Source organism: Dromiciops gliroides, chromosome 3, assembly GCF_019393635.1.
Source record: "Dromiciops gliroides isolate mDroGli1 chromosome 3, mDroGli1.pri, whole genome shotgun sequence".
NCBI lineage: Eukaryota > Metazoa > Chordata > Mammalia > Microbiotheria > Microbiotheriidae > Dromiciops > Dromiciops gliroides.
Window position 1 is genome coordinate 321,903,150 of NC_057863.1, and position 21,711 is coordinate 321,924,860.

Consider the following 21,711-nt stretch of genomic DNA (forward strand, 5'->3'; position numbering starts at 1 on the left):
CACAGCAATTAGACTTGCTTCTAGTATGGATTCATCCATTTTTATAAAATAATACAAATTAACATCACTTTCTACTTATAATCCATGAAATATACACATTTTTAAGGAAGCATAAGCTTCATAAGTACCCATTTTGTGTAGTGATTATTCAGTCATTTCAATTGTGTCCAACTCTTTATGACCCCATTTGGGGTGTTCATGGAGTGATTTGCCATTTACTTTTCCAACTCATTTATTTGACAGATGAGGAAACTAAGGTAAACAGCGTTGAGTGACTTGCCCAAGGTCACACAGCTACTAAGTGTCTGAGGCCAGATTTAAACTTAGGTCTCCCTGATTCCAGGCCCAGCTCTCTATCTACTGCACCACACAACTTTGAATGCCGTGTCACTAATATCAGTTTTTCTCTCATATTGGCTTCCTATTTTCTCCTGCTTGTGAGCTCCTCAAGTCCATTTTTACAGCTAGTCTCCATCCCCCATTTCAGATCTCTTCTGTAGCTTAATTATAGATGTTAAATTATCTGATTCAAAATTTTCTGAATGAATAACTATTCATTCTGAATAACAATTATCATTCTGAATAAATTATTATTCATCTTGAATAACAATTACCCTGAAATAACCTTTAGTATATTTTAGTACAAGCTACATTTCTAGTAAGGCCTAAGCTTAAACACCTATTTGTATTGCTCCTCTGCTCAGTGGTCTCATACCCCAGAATCTGTGATTCAGCAGAAAAACCATTGACTTTAGAACCTGGGTTCAAGTTTTAGATATGCTGTTTACTATCTACCTATGTAACCATCAATAAATCACAGCCCTTCTGGCTTTCAGTTTCCTCGTATATAAAATAAGATGATTGAACTAAATAACCTCTAAGGTTTCTTCTGTCTCTAAACCTATGAACCTATTGATTTCCCTTTTTAGAAGTTATGAATTACTGGGGCAACTAGGTGGCGCAGTGGATAGAGCACCAGCCTTGGAGTCAGGACTACCTGAGTTCAAATCCAGCCTCAGACACTTAACACTTACTAGCTGTGTGACCCTGGGCAAGTCACTTAACCCCAATTGCCTCACTTAAAAAAAAAAAAAGTTATGAATTACCTTTTAAAAAAACGTTTTTATTGATATATCACAGACAATAGGGGAAGGGGGAAAACACTCCTGCCCTACCCCAGATTGAATTCTCTACTATAACAAAGAAAAAGAACTAAGAAAAAACAAAACAAAACAAAATGCTCAACACAGTGACTACATCTGAGGATGTATACAATATTCAGCTCTGGTAGTTTCCTTCCTCGCTGATGAAAGAGAGAAAATAGCCTTTATTTTCTATTCTCTGGAACCATTAGTGATTTTTTAAAAATTTAGTCAGAGGTAGTTTCCTTTGAGGACTCTTTCTCTTTACATTATTGTAATCATCTTAGGAACTTCAGGGTCTACTTAATTTACTCTACAATAACACATATACATTCTCCCATCTCTGAATTTCTCATATTTGTCACTTCTTACAGCTCAATAATACTCTATTATATTCCTAGATCACAGTTTTTCCAAATATCTCCTAACTAATGGATACTTAGTTTCCAATTGAACTGGATTTCTTAAAAAAATATATTTTGTGGGGGTAATCAGGGTTAAGTAACTTGCTCAGGGTCACATAGCTTGTGTCTGAGGCTGGATTTGAACTCAGGGGCTTCTGACTCCAAGCCTGGCGCTCTATCCACTGTGCCACCTAGCTGCCTCTGAACTGGATTTTAAAAACCAGAATAACATAATAGCATTATGTATCTGAAATGTTTCTATTCTCCCATTTAAAATTTCTTCACTTGGGAGTTAAGAAAACTTGGAGCCAGGCCTTTTATTCTTTTATGCTTACAATTTAAAAGATCAATTTAAAATGCCTTTAAATATTGAAGTAGGTTTCATTACATCTACTATCTTTTCATTCTCTGTAAAGCACTTGGTAATAATTGTGCTGTTTTTCATTCTTCTAATATTCCTGGCCAAGAAAAATAATAATCATGATCAGCATTTAATTTGAATTCTTAAGGATTGGCTAATATGCAAGACATTGTTGTAAAAATTCCCCTGTAATTTTTTTTTTTTTTTTTTTTTTTTAGGCAATGGGGGTTAAGTGACTTGCCCATGGTCACACAGCTAGTAAGTGTCAAGTGTCTGAGGCCGGATTTGAACTCAGGTACTCCTGAATCCTGGGCTGGTGCTTTATCCACTGCGCCACCTAGCTGCCCCCTAATTCCCCTGTAATTTGATGCCGAGTATGACACAAAATAATGGGTGCTTACCAACTACGTGGCTTTGGGCAAACTGCTTAACCTCTCTTGGTCTCAATTGCCTCAATCATAAAATAGAGATAACAATACTTTATCTGTTTGAAGGCACAGGACTAAACCTGGTGATTTTTAGAGGTCTCTTTTAGTATCAAGAGCTATATAATTCTATAACAGAATTTGACCAGTAAGTAAATGTTACATAATGTAGCACTTTTAATTATTTGATATTATGAAGTCTATTGTCTGGTGGTAAAGATAATACATTAGATTTATACAATAGCATAAGCTTAAATTCTGAGCCCTTGTGTCTCCTTTTGATCCCCAGCAGTGCCCTCACCATTCACCCTGGAGTAACTTCTCTTTTCATGGGAAGTAGTTACATATATGGGATGTAACTATAGGAAGCAGTTACATCTGTGGGATGTAACTATGGGAAGTAGTTACATCTATGAGTGTAACATATATTGATTTCTGTTCTCTAGCACCATTAATAGTTTATTTACTCAGAGGTTAGCTTCCTTTGAATGCTCTTTTCTTTTTGAAGTCATTTAAGGAACTACAATCTATATATTTACATACCACATCAAGATATTTCACCTTCTTTCTGGGAATTTGCCACATTAACACTGAAAAATTAAAGGCAGTATTCACCTACCCATAACAGTAGAACATGGGCATCCACATTGATGAGGTCAAGTATCTACAGAAATATCTAAGCATTACTTTTATCTAGCTGCCATAGAAAATTGAATTAGGCATAATCCCTCCTCTATAATTTAAATATTTAACTGCTTTTTTGACCCAGAAAAACAGGAACTAAAAACATCAAGTGAATTCTAAAAGATTCCAATAAATTATGCCAACTTCCAGGTTGTGAACTCCTGAAAGTCAGGAAATGTGTGTTTGGCACATAGTAGGTGCTTAATAAATGCTTATTGATTGATTTATTTCTGCCTTCATGAAAAACAAATATGAATGAGTGAATATATTTTTCAATTTTCATCAAGACATTTTAAAATTAGTGAGCCAGGGTCGCAGACTACTGATTGCTGCTTTTTCTCCTCATTGATTTTCCCAGTTATCACTCTTCCTTTTGTTGTTATTTGATCATTTTAGTCATGTCCAATTCTTAGTGACCCCAAATGGGGTTTTCTTAGCAAAGATACTGAAGGAGTTTACCATTTCTTTCTCTAGATCATTTGAACAAATGAGGAAACTGAGGCAAACAGGGTTCTCGGTGACTTGCCCAGGGTCACACAGCTAGTAAGTGTCTGAAACCAGATTTGAACTCATAAAGAGAAGTCTTCCTGATTTCAGGCCCAGTACCTAGTTGAATTACTCCTTATTTTTTCCCAAATAAATCACAGGTAAACACCATCTGCTTCTTTTAAACATAAATCCCACATTTAACAATTTTCAATGAATAATTAGGGGTATGTGGAATGTACTAATAAAGCATTATGGATGTTGTAAAGGAAAAGAAAAGAGACATTCTCTTTTCTTAGTTCTGCTCATACACGAAATTGAATTTATACAATTCAATTAATCTATATACTATAATGTCCTAATTTTTAAAATGAAAAATAATTCTTACCAACCTGCATTATGCAATGAGGGATTGTTATGAATTTGATCATATAAGACCTTTCAAAGCATTACACAAAGATTAATAATGCCATACATTCATACAGCACACTTTTTAAAAAATCTCTAAGCTCTGAGATCTTATCTCAAATTACTAGTACATTTTGGTTGAGATCTTAATCGATGTAACAAAATCCAGGAAATTCAAGCTCTCTGCTAAAGCAAACTTTCTTTTGTGACAATGTACCAGTGACATATTTTCTGGATATTCTCACAATTTCCCAGTACAAACATACTCTGACTCAAGTGCAGTGGCTAGGGAAGCTGTTCTCGAAATTTCCTGGCATTTTAGTGTTTGAAATATCAACCTTCAAATTGCCTCAAAGGCCTAATGAAAAATGTGAACAAACCATCGTCCAAAAGAATATAAGCTATCCACAACCATATGATAAACATGCTCTAAATCACTAATAAAAAGAAATGCAAATTTAACCAATGCTGAGGTTATACCTCACTCCCAGCAAAGCTGCAAAAAATGACTCAAAAAATGGAAACCATTAATGTTGGAAGTGTTATGAGAAGAAAGACAAACTAATATACTCTTGGTAGAACTGTGAATTGGTCCAACTGATCTGGATAATAATTTGAAATTCTCCAGAAAAGAAACCCAGCGTCTTAGGCTCAGATATCTTTGTGTGCAGCCCATGGAGAGCAAAGTCAGAAACAAAGTTTCAACATATACCAGCATACTCATAGCAGCATACCCTGTGTTAGCAAGAAAAAGAAAAGAAAAAGATGCCAAATGAGTGTCTATCAATTGGAGAATACCTAAAGTAATCTATGGTATGTGAATCAAACAACTATTATTATACTTATATATAATAGAAAAGTGAATGTAATGAAATATTGCACAAAAGGAAATGATGAATGTGATAAATTCAAAGAAACTTGGTAGGATTTGCATGAACTGATTCAGTATAAACTAAATGGAATCCTAAGAAGAGCATACACAATGACAACAAAGTAAATGAAAAGATAACTAAAGGAAGCTGAACTCTGAGTAATTGAAAATAACAACAATGATCCTGGAGAAAAGATAATAACACACACACACACACACACACACACACACACATACACACACACACACACCTCCTTCCTGTTAACAGAGGCACAGAATTATCAGTGTTAGTCAATAGATATTTATTAATTAAATTACTATGCCTACTATGTGCAACACACTGCTAAGAACAGGGGTTACAAAGAAAGACAAAATACAGTCCCTGCCTGCAAGGAGTTCACAGTCTAATGGGGAGATAACCGGAAAATAACTACATATGGACAACATGTATATATGAGATATATTAAAAATAATCAACAGAGGGAAGGAACTAGAATAAGGTAGGATTGGGAAAGACTTCCCATAGAAGGTAGAATTTTAGCTGGGACTTGAAGGAAGCTGAAGAAGCCAGGAGGAAGAGAGGAGGAGGGAAAGTAGTCCACACATGTGGGACAGTCATTGAAAATACCAGGAGTTAGGAGATGTATCTTGTTCAAGAAACAGCAAGGAAGCCGATCTTAGTGAATTGCATGGGAGTGCAGGGAGGTGTAAGGTGTTATAAGACTGGAAAGTTGGAAGCTATAAAGGGCTTTGATTGCCAAATAGAGGATTTTCCATTTGATCCTGGAGATGATGGGGAGACAATAGAGTTTACTGAGGAGAGGGACTTGTGCTTTAGGAAGATCACTTTGACAGCTGAATGGATTATGGACTGGAGTGAGATGAGTGGAGATTGGCCTATGATTGCAATAGTCCAGGGTAAGGTGCCGTGGTCCTGTACCAGAGTGGAGGCAGTTAGTGTTAGAGGAGAGAAGGGGGTGCATGTTAGAGATGTTACAAAGATAACTTCAACAGGTAACAGATTGGATGTGGAGGTAGGGGATGAGAAAGAGTGAAGAGTCAAGGATGACACCAAGGCTTTAGGCCTAGTGACTGGGAGGATGGTGTTGCCCTGGGCAATAATGGAGAAGTTTGAAAGGGCAGAAGGTTTGGAGGAAAAGATAATGAGTTCAATTTGAACATGTTGAGTTTAAGATGTCTACAGGACAGGGGCAGCTAGGTGGCACAGTGGATAGAGCACCGGTCCTGGATTCAGAAGGACCTGAGTTCAAATCCGGCCTCAGACACTTAACACTTACTAGCTGTGTGACCCTAGGCAAGTCACTTAACCCCAATTGCCTCACTTAAAAAAAAAAAATAAAAAAAAAAAAAGATGTCTACAGGACATCCAGTTGGAGATGTCCAATAGGTAGTTGGAGATACAAGACTAGAGATCTGCAGAGAGGACTGGATAAGTAGATTTGAGAATCATAAGCAAAGAAATAATCATTGAATCCATGAGAGCTAATGAGATTACCAAGTGAAATAGGATAGAGGGAGAAGAGAAGAGTGCCCAGAATGGAATTATGAAGGCAAAATGTTTACACTGTCAAATATGGTCACTGGTTTTGCTTAACTACTTTTCGTTGTTATAAGGAAAGGTTCAATTTTGGGTATTGATTGGGGGGGGCGGGCATTTCCATATCTAGGAATGACTGGCATAAAAACAAAAGGCAACAAAAAAATTAATTCCATAAATAACCAAATTAAAGAAATTAAAGAAACCTTTCACTGAGTGTTTTAAATTCCCACGTAACATTTACATTCCCTAAATGTCTAAACTTGAGGATATAGGGAACATAGAGGGAAACTTCCTGGTACTAATTTTAGACTCTAAGACAAGCTACACAGAGCAATTGCAGGGACTCTTTTCTTATAGCTCATTAAAATAATGAAATGCTTGGCTTACATGCTTTTATCTAAGTGGAGAGGGGTAAACTAGATATCTATAAAACAGTATGAAAGTCTTATCTGGAGACCATTCGTGTTTAATAAAGGATCCCCAGATTATCCATGAACTATCAGTATTGTATTAGTACTTATTATACAGCCCACAGCCTCTTCAATGGGATGCATGCCTAGGTTTAAGATACATTTTGTAGTCTATATCCATTTTTTTAAAAAGCACAGCTCATTATGAGAGCAAACAGGGGGCATGTTAATTGGCAACAATACTTAAACAAAACATCCAAGGAAATAACAAGGAAACACACACACACACAATGGGGCGTTTCTCCACAGATTGTCACCATGCTGATTGTGGAAGAGGGGACCCATGGCCTGGACAATTCGCGTTCCCAGGGTGGCAACTCAGCTGGAATACTTCTCTACTACTGATGCTATTTTCTATTTGTAAGAGCTTCTACTGTCATGTGTTAGGCTACTTTATCTTCTTAGCTGACAGCTGTTGCTTCTTCACTAACTAGCTGGTAGATAATCTCTTCCTCACAGCAGTTTATAGCAATTTTGTATATTAGCCTGTAGTCTCAAGTCTATTTTTTTTTTCTAAATCACACTTACATCCACACTGAGGTAACACAGCTACAGTCCCTTAGGTCAAATCTGTCTTTTTGACTGATTTTATTTCCAGGCCCAGTAATATTTGGGTTGTATTGAATAAACTCCTTTCAACTCCCCCTCTTGCTTCAAGCAACTAGCACCGGCACTGTACAAGATTATTCTGGAGCTTTACTTAGCAACCTTGGAAGGGCAGAATCAATGTAGTGACCTTGGTTCTCCATCTCTTCCCTCCTTCCCCCCATCTCCTTTTCCAACTCCAGCTCTTAGAACAATTCCTGGCATGCAGTAAGTAAGTACTTAATAATTACTCCATTTGTCTATCTCTCTAATCTATGTCTATCCATTTGAGTGTAGTAATCAAATCAACATTAGCATTCCTGGAACGGACATGTCCATTATTCCCTATGACTCCAATCACCACTCCTTTTGACTTCCCTATCCAAAAAGCATTCCATCCTGACTTCCACTCACATATGAGTTGTCTTCTGTTAGAATAGCCCCACCCAAAGGAGCCTGATTAGCTCGCTTGTATTTGTATCACCAGTGATTAGCACAGTGCCTGCACATAGTAAGTATTTAATCAATCCCTCTTCATTGATTCTCATTACTATAGCTAAAATGACAGAATTAAAAACAATTTCATCATCCTGAATGTGCTCTTGGCCAAACTACAACCTCCTCACCCCACTCTTGCTGATTAGGCAGCAGTACATGAATGAATTGCCTTCCCTTTCGTCCACTTCTGCTATAACAAAACCTGACTCAACCATAACTATCCTGCAGAAACTGAATAGACAAAACCCTGCAGTACAGACCAGCTTTCCTATAGAGACAAACAGTATTCTATTGAGCTAATCAAATGCCTCAGAATGCTACTAACTGGTTATGTACTCTAAGCAGACCCAAAAATAACTATATAAGCCAAATCTATGCCCTAGGGAACTGAGGATGCCCCCAGCAAGTAGTCTTCCTTAGCATGCTAATAAATTTATTTTCCTTTCAATTTAGTTACTTTATTCAACCTCCAGTTATGTTGGTCTTGGAATGGGTGATATTCTCCCTGGGCTCTCAAGGAACCCAGGTCAATTTCCCCAACACTGTTCCAATCACTACCTCCCTTATATCAAAGGGTAATCAATAGCTATTCTTTTGTCTTTTGAATAGATTCAAAATTTATTATTAGAGATCTCTTTATTGATGTATCATTAAAAGTAAACATATTCTTATTAATTCTGCTGAGGTACTTGTGACAAACAGAAACATTTGGGGGTAGGTGATTGGTCCATGGTGGCCTTTTTCCTTGCTGAAGCAATCCACAGATTATAGAAGTTCAATAATTACTGCAAGTTTCTCTCCAATGCTTGCAGTCTATAATTAATTTATGCAGAAAGGCAATGTGCTGTGGCAGAAAGAGCAATGGATGAAAAATCAGAAGACCTAAATTCTAGTCCCAGTTTTGTTACTAAACCCTTACATTCAAGGTTTTCTTGAACTTGTTTTCAAATAACCTTGAACGAATCACTTAACTACTTAAGGCCTGTTTCCTCATCAGTAAAACAAGTAGGCTGCACTAGATGACCCTTGAGGTCCTTCCAATCTAAAAATTTAGTGAACCTCTTAATATATACGTAAAAAAGATTTTGACTTCTCACCCTCTAAAGTGTACAAGCAGAGTATAGACAAACATTGTAGATGAACATTATAGAAGGGAATCCTGTTTTAGAAGGGATTCCCAGGTCAAAAGTTGAACACATTACACTTCTTTAAACCCTTGATTTTAAAAAAGTATATGATCAGATGAGGATAAAAGATCATTCAGACCACACTGATGTACTGAATATTCTCATTTAAATTCTACTCAGTTCAACATGCCTAGGCTGTGTCACTCATTCAATGGCTGCCTCTACTATTAAGCTTCTCTCTCCTAAGGATTTTAAATTTTACTTATTTATTTTGGTCAGTAAGAGATATGTTTTGTGTTGCACTGAACTTTTAAGTTACTGTACAAGAAAAATAAAATAAATAAAAGCTTGTACTTTTAGAAACAGGATACAAAAAAGTCTTTCAAATGAAGGAAACATTCAAACTAACCCTTCTCATCAGCACATCTTGTGGCCAAACCTTCATTTACTAAATGTTTTAGTTCTAAGTGCTTACTTCCAAAAAGGAAGGAAGTTTAACTACAAAGTGTACGGTTTCCTACTTTAAGTCACAGTTAGCAGTTATTTCTAAATAGTGTTTATCCAGAAGTGGCAGAAAGAATTATGCCTAGGAAAAGAGAAAGTTTAAGATAAAGCTGAAAACAGATGGAAACACATTTTTAATTTTTTTTTTCTTTTCCTCTTTGACAATTCCTTAATCTGAAGTTTTGGGTTCTTTTGACTACTTTCTCTCACAACTAGCTAATATGGGAATTTTTTCCATGACTACTCATGTATTTTGAATTGCTTGATTTCTTGTGGGGAGGGGGGTGGGAATGGAGGAAGGGAAGAAAAGTTGGAACACAAAGTTTAAAAAAATTGATGTTAAAATTTGTTTTTACATATATTTTGGAAAATAAAATTCTATTCAAAGCCAAAAAAAAGATAAAGCTAAGGAGTTACAAAATAATTCAAAAGATGTATAAGAATAGTTCATCTAAAATAAGGGCTGTTGAGTATGACAATGTGGTGATTTATTTTTATCTTTATTCTTTTTGTCCATCCTATTAATTTGGGTTTATTAAAGCATTAGTTGGTCAGATGACAGCCCCAGTAGAGGAAAATTAAATAAGCCTTTAGTACTAGACTGTTCTCAGACACAATCATACCTAAATTTGTTTCTTTTTGAAGGGCCACAAGGATGTTTGGGTCACAAACTCAGAAATTTGTCACTAATTATCCAAATATTGTGTTTTTGTAGAAGATAGACATAACTTAATTTAACTTGGTGAAACCTATCAATTTAAAACTTGATTTCTTTTTCCCCCTGAAGTCCTTAATGTTTCAAGCTGCTCTCTTTGTATATTGTGATGGATGGATTAACCATTAAGGAAATATAACTTCAAAAAATAATCATGAAAGAACAGAAAATAAAACACAGAGATGGATATGGACTACACCAGAGGTGTGGAATGATTACAGTATGAATGGAGGGATATTTCCCTCCCAAATAAATGACAGATCCTTTAAAAAAAAGAAAAGAAAAGAAAACTAGGATCTGCATTTGAATAGAGTAAAATCTTGGCAAAATGTTAGGAATGTCTCAAAAGATTCATGCTTGGGCAATGTGTGAAACTACAGCATTAGTGACATCAGCAAATGAGGACTCTGGTGACTAGGCTTTTGAAAGTGAGTCATTGGGGCAGCTAGGTGGAGCAGTGGATAGAATACTGGCTCCAGAGTCAGGAGGACCTGAGTACAAATCCAGCCTCAGATACTTGACACTAGCTGTGTGACCCTGGGCAAGTCACTTATCCCTGATTGCCTCACCGAAAAAAGAAAGAAAGAAAGAAAGCCATTTTTTAAAAGTGAGGCTTAAAGAAATAGCACAATATGTAATTTGTGTGTATTGTGAGAAAATAATAGGGTTTTGGGAATACCCAAAGTCACCCCCCCAATTGATTGGATTAAGATTGATTGACTTTGCTAATTGACTCACTTGGAGTTAACTTGATTGCAATCACACCTACCTGAAGGCCTGGCCCTCAGGAGGGTGTGTTCTCAGAGCGTGTGAACTCTGACCTCAACACAGGACCACCCTCAAGTCCAGTGAACCAATGGATTTGGTTGATGCTAGCCAATTAGCTTGAAGCAGTGTGTAAGGATCATCTCTCCTCCAGACCCATAAAAAGCTTCCAAACGCAGTTACTCTCAGTTAGACTCTCTCGGAGGTGCTCTTGTTGGCAGAGGACTTGGAGGAAGAAGCAGGCCAGGCTGAGCTCTATTTTTCCTCTAGGCTAGATAGGCCTTTTCTTAACTTTCAGAGACATGTGTGCTCTCTTTACTAATATTTAAAATACTTTAATAAATGCCTAATGCCCCCAAACTGGTGCTAAAGCTTCTAATTTATAAGTAACAATTATATTAGGAACCCCAGCTAATTTTTCCCAAACTTGGGACAGAAATAAGGTGACCACACATATAATTTTACTCACCACAGTTTCTTTTTCTTAATTGATATTGAAAAAACAACAACATTGCTTTCTTGGGGAGGGGGGGTTGCAAAATTCAGGATGTTCGTGGAAACTAATATAAATTGTACCTTGGTATCCAAGATACTTTAGTAATAAAAAATTGAGTAGTTCCATTAATTGTTGCATGGAGCTAATAAAGCCACAGTTAGTTATGAACCTGAATCCCTTTATGCATAGCTAGCGGCACCCCATAGACAAAATTCTAAGTTTCCTGAGTATCAACTGTATCCCTAAGTAGGGCCAGAGAGGTCACAAATGTGTGTTCATTGGTCACAGGGGAGAATGATTAGACTTAGTGTAACTCATCACCACTCAGGTTGATTTTTACATAATATCAGAATATGGAAAGATGACATATTTAGTTTAGTTGCCAAAATTAATTGAAGCAGATACTCCTTAAGGCATACTGGGAAATAAATTTTCTCCCCAAATCAACAAAATTCATTGTGAGTTCTTTCAAATTTCCCCATTTTTACCTTAACAACTCATATTTACATAGCCCTTTAAGGTTTACCAATTGTTTCCCTGTAAGTTAAGTGTAAATACGATTATTTTTATTTTACAGATGTGGAAACTAAACCTCATGAAAGTTAAGTGGTCAACCAGCCCAAGGTCAACTAGCCTATACATGGCAGAGCTGAGATTCACACCCAGGCCTCCTGACCCCAAACCTAAGCCACGCTGCTTTTTAGCATTTCACTGCCTACATGTCATTGCCCCACGATCTACCCTTTTATCTTTCCCCCAAATATGGAGGGTGGGGTGGGGAAATTTCTCTTTTTCTCTAAAGTAAAAAAAAAAACAAAAACAAAACACCAAAACCATTTATTCCCTGTCTCAATCCTTTCCACTTCTTCTATGCCCTCACAATTTTCTCATCCTCCTCTGAAATCTCTCTCTTCTTAGGTCCTTTCCTTCTTTTTTCAAACAAGCTCATCTAAACACCTCTCTTTGATCCTACTATATTTTCGATCTCATATTTCTTCTTCCTTTCATTGCCAAAGTATTAAACAATGTGGTCTTCGCCTACTTCCTCACTTCTCAAGCACCCGTTACCCTCTAAATGAATGAAATAGCATTTAGTAAGTAATTACTATGTGTCAGATATTGTGTTAATCTTTTATAACATTGATCCTCCCCAGACTACTCCATTAAAACTACTTATTGGGGCAGCTAGATGGCACAGTGGATAAAAGCACCGGCCCTGGATTCAGGAGTACCTGAGTTCAAATCCAGCCTCAGACACTTGACACTTACTAGCTGTGTGACCCTGGGCAAGTCACTTAACCCCAATTGCCTCACCAAAAAACAAAACAAACAAAAAAAACCAACCTGCTTATTGTTCTCCAGCAACCACCTTAATGAGTAAAATGGTCTTTTCTCTTTCTCCTCAACCCTCCCTAAGAATTCTGGTGAAGTTGAATATCCCTGTTTCTTGAAATTTCTCCAAAGGCTTCCATGTTGTTGTTGCTGTTGAATCATTTTTAGTCATGTCTAGCTCTTTATGACCCCATTTGGAGTTCTCTTGGCAGAGATACTGGAGTAGCTTGCCATTTCCTTCTCCAGATCATTTTATAGATGAAGAAACTGAAGCAAACAGGGTTAAGTGACTTGCCCAGGGTCACAAAGCTAGTAAGTGTCTGAGGCCAAATTTGAACTCAGGAAGATGGGTATTTTCAACTCCAGGTCTAGCCCTCTATCCACTTTGCCACCTAGCTACCCCTATATATCAATGCTGTTGTACTGCCTGTTTTTCTTCCTGACTTTTTGACCATTGATTCTGAGTATTACCCTGTGTCAGTCACATCTTTTCTTCCCCCATACATACTTGTTCCAACAAGTCTCATAATTCCAATGATTACTTGCCTCTTTGTGGATTATTCACAAATACATAACTCCATCCCTAACCCATGTTCTTACTTGTGTTGCAGGCTTGTATTCACTATTATTGATAGGGCAATTCCCCTTGGATTTCTTACCATTATATCTATAATATTTCCTAATGAAACTCTTCATTTTGCCCACCATATAAGTTCTCTTTTCCAACTACTTGGTTTTTCTTAGTGCTATCATTTGTTCTAGTGTCCCAGGACTTTGGAATCATGTTTGACCTTCTTGCTCTTTCATCTGGAGCCAGTCTTTAAACTGATATTTTAATCCTCCCAAGATTTCATCTCTCTTCTCATTCGCAATTCCCCATAGCAAGTCCAGATTCTTATACTTAATTGGTCTCCCTGGCTGCAGCCTCTACCCTGTGTGGCCCAGTGGTTGGACTACAGAACCAAGGTCTAAGTAGGACTGACCTGCATTTCTCTGCCTGACTTGTTCCTTGTTCTCTCCATCACTTTATTTCAGCTTTTAATATATACATAAACAAGTCATTTATTATTATAAATTTAGTAACAACAAAAAAATCAAATAAATGTATAAAACAAGTGACAAAACTCTTACCCCAACTCTCTAGTCTTAAACAAGATAAAACCAAAAGAATTAACAAATAAGGGGGTTTTTTTGTTCCATGTCCCTTTCCAAGTGTATTTGAGATTGATTTAACTTTGACCTTGTTTTCCTTCTTTTCTTTTTACTATATAGTCATAGTTAATGTGTACATAGTTCTAATTCTGCTGGTTTCGCTATGCAGCACTTCATATAGATCACTACATAGTTTCTTATATATTTATCATTATTATATAATGATATTATATATTACATATCATGTCATCATTATTTTATATTATTACCATCAATTATATGTCATAATACATTATATGTTGTTATTATATATTTATCATTATTATACATTGTTTTTATGGAGCCATAATATTCTATTAATATAGCATAACTTGTTTGTCCATTTTCCATATAGGTTAACTACATAAGTTGTTTCTAATTTTTTTGCTACTACAACTAAAGCAGCTATGAATATTTTGTACACATTGGTCTTTTCCTCCCTTTTTATTTATTTATTTGTTTGTTAGTTTATTTTGGTAAGGCTGTTGTGGTCATATGACTTGCCCAGGATCACACAGCTAATAAGTGTCAAGTGTTTGAGGCCAGATTTAAACTCATGTCCTCCTAGAGAGACTAGAGAGTATAGAGGTTAAGAAACTTGTTCCAGGTCACACAACCAAAATGTCTCAAACCCATCTTAACTGAAGCCTGTTATCCACTACACCACATTGCCTCTCAAAATCCTTTGTATCTTTATATAATCAAACCTATCAGTTTTGCCTCCAATTATTTTTTCCACTTATTAATAAAAATGTCCCTTCTCTGCATAGTTGAGGAACATATTTTATTTCTCTTTCAATTTATGCTACTATTATTAAAATAATACTTAGCATGCTGGCTCTATCAAAGTTAATGGTGGTTTATAGTGTGAGATACAGATCCAAACTTCTTTTTTTTTTTTCTAGCTCTCCTTTTAAAAGCTAAATCCAAAAGCATAGCTTAGGTGTGTGAGTAGTCTTGGCCTCAATCATTCTTAATGTGGCATCAGTTGACCAATGGATACTCAAGGCTCACTTTGATAAGGAGCTATCAGTGGGATGAATGGAAACAACACAGCATTTGGTGTCCCATGGTTTGAGTTTGAATCCTGGATCTCTTTCTACATATATGAGGGGATTAGACAAAGATGACCTTTCAGATTCCTTCCAGCTCTAGCTCTTTGATCCTATGATGAATGTCAGAGCAAAGATCTGACCCTGATCAATTTTATTAACAAGAAGGTAAAATCCTGTCAGGGGAATATCATAGAAAGGCCTTTACTACCCTTTATATTAGCATAGAGATTATTTGAATAACAATTCATAGTATATATCCTACTAATTGTGGGTAATTGTGGGGAGCCTAGGTGGCATAGTAGATAGAGCACGAGGCTTGGAATCAGGAAGATTCAACTTCATAAGTTCAAATCCAGCCTCAGACACTTATTATGCAACCAAGTCATTTAACCCTGTTTGCCTCAGTTTCCTCATCTGTAAAATGATCTGGAGAAAAAAATGGGAAACTACTCCAGTATCTTTGCAAAAGACAAACAAAAAACAACCAACATGGGGTCACAGAGAGTCAGACGTGACTGAACAACAACCAAAAAAATTGTGGATGACTTTTATATTTGAAAAAATTTTAAATCACATGAAGGGGATGAGATACCAGTCTCAGTTATACTAGGCTCAGTTCATTAATCTTGAAACATATGTCCCCAAGAAAGTATGTATTAGTTTGAAAGTTTAGAAAAACACTACCAAACAATATGAGAATAATTAAACTATGACATAATTTACTAACTGATCCTCAACCTACTTACCATAGATGCCTGGGGGTCTCTCAGCATAATTAAAAGAATTCTGCAGATATATATGTACACCAAGCATAGTGTCCTTTCCTAGCCTGAATAAGTCAATTCATATATATATTGCTGTTTTTCAAAGGCATGTAATGCTCTTAAGATGAATATAGCACCGGCCCTGGATTCAGGAGGACCTGAGTTCAAATCTGGCCTCAGACACTTGATACTTACTAGCTGTGTGACCCTGGGCAAGTCACTTAACCCTCAGTACCCTGCCAAAAAAATTAATAAATTCAGCACCTAGGTGGCACAGAGGAGAGAATGCCAGGCCTGGAGTCAGAGAGATCTGAGTTCATCCAGCCTCTGACATTTACTAGCTGTGTGACCCTGGGCAAGTCACTTAATCCTGTTGGCCTCAATTTCCTCCCCTGTAAAATGAGCTGGAAAAAGAAATGGCAAACCGTTCCAGTATCTTTGCCAAGAAAACCCCCCAAAAAGAGGTGACAGAGTAGGAAACAACCGAAAATGACTGAACAATTAATTTAAAGGCTTTTTTGCTGTAATATGTTTTCTCAATCAGGAAGCAGAAAGTACTGCAATTAGTATCATATGGAAATTTCCTGATTTTTTAAAAAGTATCATCATGATAATAATGACATTAATTTGCATTTAGATATGGCTTTGAGGGTTTTGTACATTTTACAATAATTACCTTACTTGATCCTTTTCTAATTCCCTTTAATTCTAGTATCTTCACTCTGTTGATTATCTCCCATGTATCTTGTATATAGCCTGTATATAGCTTATTTGTACATAACTATGTTTGCATATTGGTTTCCTCATTAGACTGTAAGCTCATTGAGGTCAGGAACTGTCTTTTTTCTTTCTTTGAATCCTCAGTAGTTTGCATAGTGTGTGGCATATAGTAGGTGCTTAACAAATATTTATTGACTGACAATAACTTTGTAAATGATGGGAACCATTAATCTAACATAGCGATAATAAAAAAATGACAAGAGGAGCAGAAAAAACGTATCCATAAAAACAGAGATGGAAATGACAGTAACACCTCATTTTCAAAAATCAGTTTCAACATTTTTTGAATACCAATCTTTCAGATAGCTGCTTTTTTACTCCAGTATTTTGTCTGTTCTTTGCTCAGACACTGATTCTTCATCCCCGCTTAATCGCACCCGGACTTCCATTCATTCAATCATTCTAAAACAGGCATTCTTCACCTCTTGTGTCATTGACTCTTAATCCAGTGAAGCCTATGGAGTCTTTCTCAGAATAATGATTTTAAATGCAAATACTAAAATTCATAGTATTACAAAGGAAATCAACTATATGGAAATAAGTATATAATGTTGTTTTTGTCCTATCCAAATTCACAGACCTTGGGGATCCCAGGTTAAGAGCTTCTACTCTAAAGCTTAGTAAATAGTCTTCAAAAGTTACTATAACCAAAATGTTCATTAGCCTACAGCCAATCAAAGGACATACCTATACATACTGTTGTTCAATCTGGCCCTTAGACAAAGGATAAACCACTGTCAGATTCATCCTCCCAAGCCCACCAGCTTCCTATATGCCAAGCTTGCCCTGTGTTTAGTATAGCCTTCAAAAAGCCAGGGTCACCTCTCTATCACAGCCTGAGAGGCATTAGAGGACTTGAGTGGGTCCAGTGCCCCCTTTTTCTTGCTACTTGCCTGACCTCTAGTGGAACATGAAAATTATCCAAAGATAAAAAGAAAAGAGGAAAAATAGTAAAAGGATCTCCCAGGATTACTCACACCCTAGCTAAGCCCTCCTTAAAGTTATTGACTCATAAATTGCAATAATGAATTTAATTGAAACATAAAAGTTTAGCCTCAATACAATGGAGAAATCATGTAAAATAATTTATGAATAACTCCTTCATGGTAATGTCCACAAACTCAGATGTTTAAAACTAGATAAATTAAAATGTTATATGAGAGATATAATAAACTGCTTAGGTCTATTTTCTTTCAAGACACTGTTGAAAAACCAATTCTATTGCCTGCCATATTGTTTGAGGTAACAAAATTTCTCCCACTAACCCTGGTTATAAGCAACTAACATGATCTATATCAAAGTCATTGGCTCATAGGCAATGATAGCTCAGTACTAGGAAGGGATTCTTAAAACAATCTAATTCCACAATAATTTATTTATTTCACATTTCATTCACTCATTCTTATGATATTCTACTATAATATCATGTGTTCTTTATTATCAAGGATTTTGGCCTCAGGGACTTTAAAAAACCATACTTATGGCAGCTAGGTGGCGCAGTGGATAAAGCACTGGCCCTGGATTCAGGAGGACCTGATTTCAAATTCTGTCTCAGACACTTGATATCTATTAGCTGTGTTACCTTGGGCAAGTCACTTAACCTCATTGCCACCACCACCACCACCACCCCCCCAAAAAAAAAAAATATATAATCCAATCTTTCCATTTAAAAAAAAATTAATTAAAAAAACATACTAGGGGGCAGCTAGGTGATGCAGTGGATAAAACACCAGCCTTGGATTCAGGAGGACCCGAGTTCAAATCCAGGCTCAGACACTTGACACTTACTAGCTGTGTGACCCTGGGCAAGTCACTTAACCCTCATTGCCCTGCAAAAAAAAAAAAAGCCAAACAAACAAAAAACAAAAACAAAAAAATACTTATTCCAATAAGAGCATTATTATAACATAACATAATGTATCATAATGTAACATAATGTAGTGTAGTATAATATAGTATAGTATATAGTATATAATGATATACTATAATATACACTTTGTACATTAGCAGGACAGCCCCAGAGTTACTCCAAGCACTAAACAGCAACCCAAACTATCCTACAATCTATACTTTTTCTAAAAATTATGTCAAGTTTCTGAACTATATATTACCTTATGGCATATCCCAGAATCTATAATATTAAGTAACTGTATATATCTTTATATATCGATAATAATAATAATTAAAGAAACAAAGCATAGGCAATAGAAATCTGACTTCAAAAGAACCCTATCTTGGACACATACTGACCCTGAAAAAGGTCACTTTTCCTCTCAGTACTCTACATCAAAGCTTCTTAAGCTATGGGTCACAACCCCACATGGAGTCTTATAACTGAATGTGGGGTGTCACAAAAAATTTGGCAGTAAATATTTGATTTGTATACCTATTTTATATACCTATATACCTGGAGTCATGTAAAAATTTTCCAATGAAAAGGGGTCACAAATGGAAAAAGTTTAAGAAGTCCTGCTCTAGGCAACTCTCTAAAACTATTAAGTTGCAGAGAAGGTACATTGGTAGAGGGAGTTTTCTGACTTGGGAGTTCCCTATATCAAAGGAATCACAGATCTAGCTCCTTTCTGTCATCATCATCAATCATCACCACCACCACCATCATCATCATCATACTATATGGCATTTATATCATGCTATAAGGTTTTGCAGAGTTCTTACTAGTTTTTAACAGTTCTAAAGTAATAAGAGGCAAGTCAGCAAGACAAAAGTTTAAGTACCTCCTGTGTGTCAGGCACTGGGCAAAGTACAGTGGTAACAAAAAAAAAAGACAAAAGACAGTCCCTGTCCTCAAGGAGCTCACAATCTAATAGGAGAGACAACATACAAACAACTATATACAAACAAACTACAGACAAAATAAACTGGAAATAATGAACAGAGGGAAGATACTGGAATTAAGGATGATCTTATAGGCTTGTTATAGGTGGGAGTTTAGCTGGGACTTGAAGAAAGCTCAGAAAGTCAGTAGACAAAGATGAGGAGGGAGAACATTACAGATGTGGGGGACAACCAGTGCCAAAAATTTATAGAACAGGAAAATAAAGTGCCTTGTGCCAGCAAAGGTAAGAAGACCACTGTCACTGAATCCCAGAGTGTACGGTAGAAAGGAAAGTGTAAGAAGACAAAATGTATATTTTATTGACATTTGTCCTTTAGTATTTCTTTTATTATTTACTATCTCTATTATTTAGAATCCAGAAAATATTTTGTTGTTCATATTACAGATACCATGTTGGTATTTTTTCCCCTTGATCCAAAATTTATGTGGGGAAAACTGATGAGACAATCTCTTACTTGTAATGTGTTTCCTTTCCCTACTCAGTGTTGCTACAGAAATTTGTTGGATCGGGGACATTGAGCAAATCATTTAATCTCTCTGAGCCTCAGTTTCCTCATCTATAAAATAGGGATAATAATACTTGCAGTCCTTTACAGGAATACTATGATAAAGGCATTTTGTAAACCTAAAAGAGCTACAGAAACATTTTTAAATATTATTTTCTTTTTAAAAATAATTTTATTATGAATATTATCATCAAAAATATTTTGATTAAAAAAAGAGGATTGCACATGAAACCATGAACTTCTATTGCATACGGTTTGGATTTTTAAAGTGTATATTATATTTAAAGAATAGTAATGAAATTACGGTTTACATCTCCTTTATAACTTTTTGGGTTTTTCTACGTATTTTTATTGATGCTTTTCCAGTTTTTTGCATCCCTATCAGTACCCACTAAAACATCACTATTCCCCCAAAAAACTGCATTTTTCTTTGAGCAAATGTTAATAAAACTAAAAAATATTCTCTAGCAGAGGCATCAAGTCACAGAGGAATAACTTGAAAAGTATGCAACCTGGTGTCAATATAAGTTTAAACTGCCACATTATCTCAACCTTAAGGATTGTTACAGTGCTACTATGAATAGTGCTATCCTTTGTTTAAGGGGAAAAAAACATAAAAGTCAAAGTATAAAGTAGAGGAAATCCCCCTGTGCAAAATGCTTACTAAGTTACAGGTATATTCAGGCATTTTATGGACATCTAATATGTGGGGTTTCTACTTTTAGGCTTCTAGATTATCCCATTGGTAAAAACAACACAAAAGCATGTCTCTAGAGACTGGACAATATTTCAGGTTAGACACTTGGGTAAATATATTTTAATCCCATTTGATTATTAAATGATACAAACACATATAGTTCCCTTGTACCCACTTGTTTCTACTCAAAGTGAAACCTCAAAATCACCTCCTACAGTAACTCCTACCAATCCTTGCCAGTGAAACCAGGACTCCCAAAGAGCAATTTCTTGCCCCTCAGAACTCCCACAGAAACCCACAGGGTAAAGAGTATCTCTTCCAACCCACAGTTCTCAATGATGAATACACACCTCCACCACAGATAAGATGCCAAAGCTGTTCAGTTATATGAAACAACCACGTAGCCTGCGCATGTAACAGAAAACGGTAATTTGTTTCCAACTCCTATTAAATGATGAGCCAAAAGGTGTTAGGATTATTTTAGAAAAAAATGAAAAAGCTTAAAGAAAACATGAAAGACACCCCTCATATACATGCATATGCATATGTTTGTATACATTTATGTGTAATAACATTAAAAAACTGGCACAGTACTCAAACAAATGCAAAGTTCAGCAGTCCTTAAAATCAAGGCTTGCTGACATTCTCTAATTATCCTTTTAAGAATTCAGACTTACCAGCTACTAGGAAGCTAATCAGAAGGGTCAGCAGCATCAAATCAAAAGACTTCCGAATGGAGTTCATTTCCATATTTTTTGGCCCTTCACTGTGTACTTTCTCTCCAGTCAGCTAGCAACAGAACTGTAGACATGGTGAGTCCTCTAACGTGAACCCCTCTTCTCCTTACTTGTAGCTCCCAGCCCATTAGTCCTCCTGCACCCTTTCCCCAACCAGCCTCTTCCTTCAGCAATATGTGTTTCTGACTGATTAGTAACTTGGGTCAAGAGTTCTCTATGACTTGACACAGCAACAGATTTCCTGTAAGAAATGCTGAGACAAAAAACCAAGGAAGCTGATTGACAAGGTT

General features: G+C 36.3%; 1 protein-coding gene across 1 annotated transcript in view; it reads right to left on the reverse strand.

The window, feature by feature from the left end:
* The window catches only part of LOC122751091 (cell surface glycoprotein CD200 receptor 1-like), a 41,721-nt gene extending 20,226 nt beyond the window's left edge, over nucleotides 1–21,495 (reverse strand). The window contains 2 exon segments of the mRNA XM_043998032.1: nucleotides 21,362–21,440; nucleotides 21,442–21,495. Coding sequence (XP_043853967.1) covers nucleotides 21,362–21,440; nucleotides 21,442–21,495 — 133 coding nt within the window.
* Nucleotides 21,496–21,711: the final 216 nt, after the last annotated feature.